General features: G+C 47.0%; 1 protein-coding gene across 1 annotated transcript; it reads right to left on the reverse strand.

Annotated features, from left to right (window-relative positions):
• Window positions 1-2,544: 2,544 nt before the first annotated feature.
• On the reverse strand, window positions 2,545-4,597 carry UQCR11 (ubiquinol-cytochrome c reductase, complex III subunit XI). The gene is made up of 3 exons (XM_083179201.1): window positions 4,441-4,597; window positions 4,095-4,233; window positions 2,545-2,697 (listed from the first exon to the last, which is right to left on the reverse strand). Exons 1-2 carry the CDS (start codon window positions 4,491-4,493, stop codon window positions 4,113-4,115), a joined length of 174 nt encoding a protein of 57 aa, XP_083035327.1. The 5' UTR covers window positions 4,494-4,597; the 3' UTR covers window positions 2,545-2,697; window positions 4,095-4,112.
• Between the last annotated feature and the right edge of the window lie 3,863 nt (window positions 4,598-8,460).

The following is an 8,460-nucleotide window of genomic DNA, read 5'->3' on the forward strand; positions in this document are numbered from 1 at the left end:
TGGGCTTTAATGAACAGAGGTTTACATTGCTTCTTATAATAGTCGTATCCCTGATGCTGTTGTAGTTCGTCTATTGACTATCCAGTCTTTCACTCTCATTATCTTTACAATATAGTCCTTCTTGAATGTGGGCTAACATTTACTATACTGGTGTTATATTATTGAACACGTGACAATGATGAAAAAGTAATCTTTGTAGATAGTGTGAATTGGCTGGATTGATACTGTTTGTGTCTGAAATATTGTCTATAATGTATCTGTCTTTGTATGTTTTCATTTTTTATGTTAGATGTGGTGCTTTAGTAATTGTAAATCCTATTAGTAAGTTGGCAGCAAGCCTGGATGCCTGTTATACGGGCACGGACTGTGGCTTTTTAATTGGTTTATGGCACATTTTGTCTTGCTTGTAGCATTTACTATAGCAACCAAAAGCTTGCTCAGATGACCCGCTTGACGCAGCGGCGCCAACTGTATAGTGCGACGGCGGCTTCGATGACAGCACACTGCTGGCGGGACGCTGTGGACACGCTGATTCGGTGCTTACGTTTGGTGGTATGTATAAATAGGTTACTGTGATGTATGACTTGTTTGTATCCTGATGCCGCCGTCTGGGGGGGGGGGGGGGGGGGCGTGAGAGATTATAAATAGATCTTTTTCCCGCTTTGCTGCACGACATGTAGAGCCATGCAAACTGGAAACATTTTTTGTCATCCGCAAAGTGGGAAAAAGATCTATTTGAGATATAGACTAACCTGTCAGCTGGACCATATAGTCTATTTTCTCACCTGCCCATGTGGGCTCTTATATGTCGGGAAGACAATCCGAATGCCCAACATAGGTCATCAATTCGTCTGGCCAATGAAACAGGGGTTACTGATAAACCAGTGGCCTCCCATTTCCTGAAATGTCAACACCAGATTTCGACATTAAGAGGAATGATTATAGACTGGATCCCACCTCCACCCAGGGGTGGCGATAGAGGACTCACTCTTCTTAAAGCTGAAGCCAGGTGGATACACAAGCTGGAAACTCTGGCACGATAGGCCCGAATTAAGTGAATCACCTCTCCATATTTGTGACACATATGACAAAAAGAGAAATATTTTTTGACGATTGGTGATGTGGAAGAAATGTGCCATTGTTGAAATATGGAAGAACAAATAACCAATATAGTCTACTACATATATTTTTTTTAGTAATAGATTTTTTTGTCATAGTATTAGGGGCTGCTGGTGGTAATAGGTTCTTCATTTTTTTAATATTGTATATTTGTACATAGTTACATAGTAGGTGAGGCTGAATAAAGACTTGCGTCCATCTAGTTCAACCTACAGTATGTTTATAGTAGCTAAACATGTTTGTTGTATATAGGGTATGCTGCTTTCTTGCACAATGCACTTTAATGGTGAACCAGGAAATGCCTATGCGGCGAGTTACCATGGTTACTGGAAGTCCTTTTTAGCATATAAGTAACTTATACCCTGGCTGTAATCTTTATTGGTTAGGCGAGAGTGAGATATAGACTAATCATTACCAGTGGTTTATTTATAACCTTTTGTAAATAATAGTGTGCCTCTGATGTGTCCGTTGTGCTACATAGGAGCCTGAGAGCGGAAGTAGCGGCATTTGGACCGCAGTATGCGTCTCAGTAACGCGCCTGGTCTCCTCTAACAGGGAAGGAGGACATTGAATGATGACAGACTTCCTGTGGCCTGCATTCCAGCACTGTGAAACGCAAACCGCATAAACAGGAATACAGAGAGCTAGCAACTAATGCTTTTGGTCTAAGTAAAAACATATGATCATATTATTAACCAGTGATAGAGACTAATTATTAAGCACTGGGCTTGTCTTTAACATAAAGTGTTTGTAGTAACGGAGGTGGACTTCCGGGGCGGAGTGCCTTGCTAATGAGCTGCATGGGTATTTAAATGGCGTCTGGTTGGTAAAGGATAGGCTTTTAGAAGGATAGAAGCTGATCTTATGGTGGTCTTGAAAAAGGTCTTTAAGTGGACTAAAACGTCAATCTATGCACTATATGTGAATAAAAGTTTCTACTTGAGGGGGGGGGGGGGGGGGGGTGTGGACGACCTGCTGCAGAGGAGAGGAACAGCAGCAGTGGCGTCGGCGGACAGTATCCCCACAGTCTCCCCACTCAGCAGGTTGACAGGTACTCTCCCCCTCAGCAGCCGCAGACACCCCGCTCCTCCCGCAGCACGCCGTGGACCCACTGCAGCGAGACCATTCACAACGGCCTCTACACAGGTCCTGACCGTGTTCTACCCTGGTCAGGACCTGGGTAGAGGACCAGTATAAATGGACACGGCTTGACCCCATTTACACCGCCGCAGATACGGGTCTGACCCGCCGCTTACCCAGATTTTTCAGCGGTGTAAAAGGGGTATAACTGTACACCAGCAATTTATATGGATGCCTATATTACATTAAAGTAATAGTGTTATATTAAGTAAATACACTCATAAGGCCTAATAATCAATACAACTGCATAACTTTCAACAGCTCAACAAAACTAATAATCAATAGTAGAGATAAAGTGTTTATTAGTATTATGCGAACATGATCTCTAATTTAAGATTTTCATTGAAAAAATAAATCAGGGCACACAGCTGTCACAGCCAACTAAGTTCATATGAATGTTTGTTCACTTTTTCTGAAATCCCACGGTCCACAAGTAATCTGAGAAATAAAGGAAAAAAAAAAACAACCATAAGGATAATTTCATAGTCTATAGATGCAAGTACACTACACCATGGGCATATACATACACAATTAGGTTATTTTAAGGCCGTATTCAATAAGGCCGGCGAGGGGATTAAATGGCAAGGATCTCTGAAAACAAGCGACCCTCACGTCGGCCGCAAGAGCGAGATAAACTGAGGAAACTAACGATGTTGTCACTTTGTTCAGTGTGGCACGTGCAATTGAAAAGTGTTAAGGAATATAACTGGACAACACCCCGGAATGGACATCAAACTCTGCATTCCTTGCAGCTTGTAGAGTCCAGACCGGGGAGGTGCCGGGAACGGGATATTACAGCCTCCCTGTGTGGTCCAGACCATTCTGGTTTTTGCTACATGCCAGGACCATATAGGCAGGTTTTATTCTCTCCCTCCTCCTCCTCCTCTCCCTGGCGATAGGAGTCACAGGCAGCCCCCCTTCACCGACACTACAAGCTCCGGAAATGACAGAAATTGATGAATGGAATCGGTCCGGCGTCCTGTCAGGTTGCAGTTTTCACTCATACCCCTGTTCTTGTACTAACTGTATCCAAAAAGAACGTAGTGTTTGTCATATGCTAACATAGACCCCAAAGAAAACCGGAAAAACTCATGCCAACCTTGTGAGTGTCGACCATGCCCATGTGGACCTTCTACCAATGTCAACCTATGGTATGTTGACCATTTTCTGCTGTCAACCTAGTCAGTATCAACAATTAGTAGCAAACCTAGTGACCTAGACCACAGTTTCTCAATCTCGGTCCTCAGGACCCCACACAGTGCATGTTTTGCAGGTCTCTTCACAGAATCACAAGTGAGATAATTAGCACCACCTGTGGTTCTATTAAAATGTGTCAATGAGTGATGAATGCACCTGTCAGGTGACCTGGAAAACATGAACTGTGTGGGGTCCTGAGGACCGAGTTTGAGAACCCCTGACCTAGACATTGTTTCCCTCTCTCTCTCAAGGTGCCCATATACGGTGCGATGATCGCACCAGATATGGGCTGGATCGCAACGCATGCATTTTGCGTGCAATGCGAGGGCAGTACAAAAAGTATGTGCAGCACATAATTTTTGTACTGTGCGATGAGATGCCCGCGGAAGCGTGCATCGCACGGTGAAAACGCACTGTATATGGGCACCTTTATACCGTAACCATTGTTTTTTACTCCATATTTGCAGTATAACCAAGGTCCTAAGGAGATGTTGTACATCTATAAGGGATCACAGAAATATTTTAGTTTGCTCCAGACCCATGTGTATACAAATGAGAACGCTAAGCAGATATTAACCTATATAGCTATGTTTGAATATAAATAAATCGAAAAGGACTATAATTTATACATTACTCACAAATAAATTGTGGGAAGCTCATTTATCCTCCTTAAATTTGCCATTTACATATGGAACATAATCCAGAAAAAGCCTCCAGTCTGTAACCCAAATCAGCCCCACGCCTGCAACGGAGCCCCATGTGAGCAGAGTGGGGGTCCTAGAAAGAAAAGGGAGACGTATTATATACACACACATAAACAGCCTTTTCTTTATTTGCTTACATTAAATAACCCTACTACACAGTTTGATATGGAGGACATAATGAGGGAGCCGAACAGCACAGCGGACTGTACAACAGGGAACACGCATTGTCTATACAGCAGGAGAGTCACAGTGTAATCAGTGAAACGGCCTCGTGTCTTACCAACTCTTCGCCAACTGCTGGTACCGTGGACCCAGCGCCTTAGCAATCAGCATGGCACCAGCTCTAGTGTCAGTCTCAATGTGACCTAACCTGGCGTTTACTACTAGGAACCTGCGGCGCTTAACAAAATGGCCCCTAAGGCTTTACTTTTTAGCTGTCTTCACATATGCCGGTTTATTTTATTCCATCAGATGATTTCTTGTATAATTATGTCTGCAAATTATGGTAACTACCTATGACATTGTTTTAGCTGATCTATCCACTTATCGCCATTCAGTGCGTTGTTTTTCCTATGACCTTTCCTCGACGGGCAATATCTGCGCCTGCCTGGACCGAGGACCCCAGCATTTGTCACATGATTAACTAGTTCCAGGTGTATTTAGCGTCGTAATTAGTGATGGGCAAAACGGGTCACTAACGAGAGCTGGGATCCAGCAGACCCGTAAGTGACAAGATCCGGATCTTTAGGGCGGGTCAACGGTTAACTTTGAAAGAACAATGGTAATTTGAAATAACGAAGCATAATTTGTTTTACAATCATTTATTGCCATTTTTTTTAATATTTTTTTTTTTAAACCGTGAGCTGAACAAATAAGAACATACATAACCGAGTAAAACCATCAACCATCGCTGACTCAAAATCATCATTGCTTTCTGACCGATATAGAATAGTTTTGCCATCGATTGGAGAGAAACAGAGGGTTTCCCTTCATTGATGTGAAAGCATAACCGAATAATTTTTTTTGCCTGGGAGCCGGGACACAGAGCATAGCTCCACACCTGACACTTGTAAATCCCGCCCCCAGGATCTGGTTGCCCCATGGGTCAGAAAATCAATAGTTAAAATCATCAATGTCAATAGCATTGATGGCCTCGTATACAGGGGCGTAACTAGAACTTTGTGGGCCCCATAGCATACCTCTCAACTTTTGAAGTTGGGAGGTCGGGACGAAAAGGGGGTGTGGCCTCGAGAAAAGGGGGCGGGGCCTCACGGGGTGACGCGAAATCCGGCCACGCCCCCGTTTTCGCCGCTCATCGTAATATAACTTCAGCCTCGTCGCTTCTTAGGAGGCACTGGCAATTCCCCCCCCACACACACACCAACCAACCCCCCCCCCTTCCCCCCCCGCCCGCCCGTCTGTCCGTACTTACCGCTCACTGGCTCTGCAGGACTTCATGCTCCACTCAGATGCGCAGAGATGGCAGCTGCTGGATAGGAAGAGGACGTCACTGTGACCGCCCAGCAGCTTGCGCACATACGCTGGAGGCACAGTGACGTCCTAGAGAGCGTGGGGGCGTGGTTTATATCTCCCAACCGTCTCGGGAAGCCGGGACTGCGGTAAGCAGTACCGGGACGACGGGACATCGGCCGTAAATCGTGAATGTCCCGCCGAATCCGGGACGGTTGGGAGGTATGCCCATAGCAAAATTTATAATGGGGCCCCCTACAGTACCGATTACACATTATGAGACACACCGCAATACACATTACGGTACTTGTGTATTATCACGGCGCCCCCGATTTCCATCGCAGGGCATTGTACGATTAAAAATCGCATGTGATATGATCGCATGCTACGCGATTTCACCTGATTTAAAATTAAATGCCCCCCCAGACCCGATTTTTAATTGTACACCCACCCTCATGGGTCATGAGTATGTGAAATGCCCCCCATTGTTAACGCCACCCCACTATGAACGCCAAACCGAAGCGTGGCGAGCACAGCGAGCCCGCGAGTGGTGGCGGTACGCGTCCTCCGACCTTTTCATACCCCCACTATCCACGTCGGCGTGGAGTTGATTCTATAAAGTGTGGCGAGCGCAGCGAGCCACCGAGCCCGAAGCGTGGCGAGCGGACACGTATACCTGTGAAGTAATGCGCGTCCGCTCGCCACGCTTCGGGCACGGTGTCTCGCTGCGCTCGCCACACTTTATAAAATTAACTACACGCCGACGTGGATAGTGGGGGTATGAAAAGGTCGGAGGACGTGTACCGCCGCCCCTCGTGGGCTCGCTACGCTCGCCACGCTTCGGGTTGGCGTTGATAGTGGGGGGCCGTTAACAATGTGGGGGCATTTTACATATTTATTACCCATCAGGGTGGGTATACAATTAAAAATCGGGTCTGGGGGTGCCATTTAACATGGGACTCAATGGCAAATCGCATCGCATGCCATTGTAATGGCATGCGATGTGACCTGATTTTAAAATTGTATACTCAGCCCGGGAAAAGGCTGAAATCGGGTCCATTGCATGCCATCGCATACCTTAATTAGTGGTATACGATGCGATGGGCGCCTTGATAATACACAAGTACCCACATTACACATTATGCACACACCATAATGCCCATTAAACATTATGTGGCACACCGCAATGCCCATTACACATATGTGATACGCCGCAATGCCCATTACATATTATGTAAACATTATACAGGGGGCGGATTTGCACAGCACAGCTAGCCCCAGTGATGTGTATGCTGCTAATACAGACTGCATTTGGCGCAGCATCATCCTGGCAGCAATGCTTCCCACAGACCCCGCCACAGCGGGGTCTGTGGGACTAAAGTTATGCAACTGAACGCAGCCAAGTTAATGTTTGCTGCTATGTGGCATATTGTGCCGGACTGTGCGATCACCGTGTGTGAATATAGGCAAAGCCCAATGCAGCAAGCCACATTGCAGCAAACATTACATTTGTAAAGCTCATACTGTATTAAATAAAACATTTTAAATTTATTATTTCAGTATAGTAACATTGCTGCTGCAACGTAGCCCAGCTCACCAGAGACAAGCTGCAGCAGCCAGCAGGACTGTGTTCTCCCTGCCGGACCCTCATGTCACTCTTTTCACAGTCACAGCAGTCAGCCACTATGTGCTGTGCTGGAAAGCCTGTCGTGCGTCCACAGCCGAGCCGTTCCAATAATGGTGGGGGCCTTCCAGTGTCAGTGTTCCGGTCTCCTAACTTCAAAGCCAACAGGCAGACAGTGGTTCCGTGCCCTGTTCTCCCCATCCTCCTTCCCCCCAACCCGCCGCCGCCAGCATAGCGCGTCCCTACCCGGCACAGCAACACGGCACCCGCTGCCCGTCTACTATGCAGCAGCTTACCCCAACCCTTCTGCACAGCACGTCCCCACCTGACACAGCCACAGCGACACGGCCCCCACTGCCCGGCTCCTATCCAGCAGCTTACCCCAACCCTCCGGCACAGCACGTCCCCGCCCGGCACAGCCACAGCAACACGGCACCCACTGCCCGGCTCCTATCCAGCAGCTTACCCCAACCCTCCGGCACAGCACGTCCCCGCCCGGCACAGCGACACGGCGCCCACTGCACAGCTCCTATCCAGCAGCTTACCCCAACCCTCAGGCACAGCGCTTCCCCGCCCAGCACAACGACACTGCGCCCACTGCTCGGCTCCTCACTCTATCCAGCGGCATATCCCCCAACCTGCTCGTCACAGCGCGAAACCCACCCGGCTTCTCAATCTCCCAACAGTGCAGGCGGACGTGGGCAGCTTATAATGTAATAAAAGAAGTAAGCAGGGGATTGCATGCTGTCCATGCCCCCCCCAGCCGCCGGGCCCCATAGCAGCTGCACCCCCTACACCCTCGGTAGTTCCGCCACTGCTCGTATACACTTCCTTCTCCCTGCATTGGCGCTGGCATGCGTGATCACATAATTTGGAAAGCACTGGAAAATTGCACACAATGACGAAAGGATGCTGCCTGTCAGTCACTGCGCAGCAACAACAAGGGAGTCTGAGTCCCTGCAGCACAAAAAGGTGGTTAATGTGCAAATGCTTAAAGGGACATATCCTTCTATTGCACTTCAATCCTCCCGGTATAAGTCCATAGCAGCATTAGATAAAGTCCATATGTACGAAAAAAATATAAAGGTAAGAACAATAATTAAAATCAATCATAGTTAAAATACACAAATTTCATAAAAGAATAAAAACATATAAAATAGAGCATTTTAACCCCTTCCCGACGAGGCCTTTTTTGTTAATTTTTTT

The sequence above is a fragment of the Crinia signifera genome, chromosome 1 (assembly GCF_055691185.1).
Source record: "Crinia signifera chromosome 1, ASM5569118v1, whole genome shotgun sequence".
Taxonomy (NCBI): domain Eukaryota; kingdom Metazoa; phylum Chordata; class Amphibia; order Anura; family Myobatrachidae; genus Crinia; species Crinia signifera.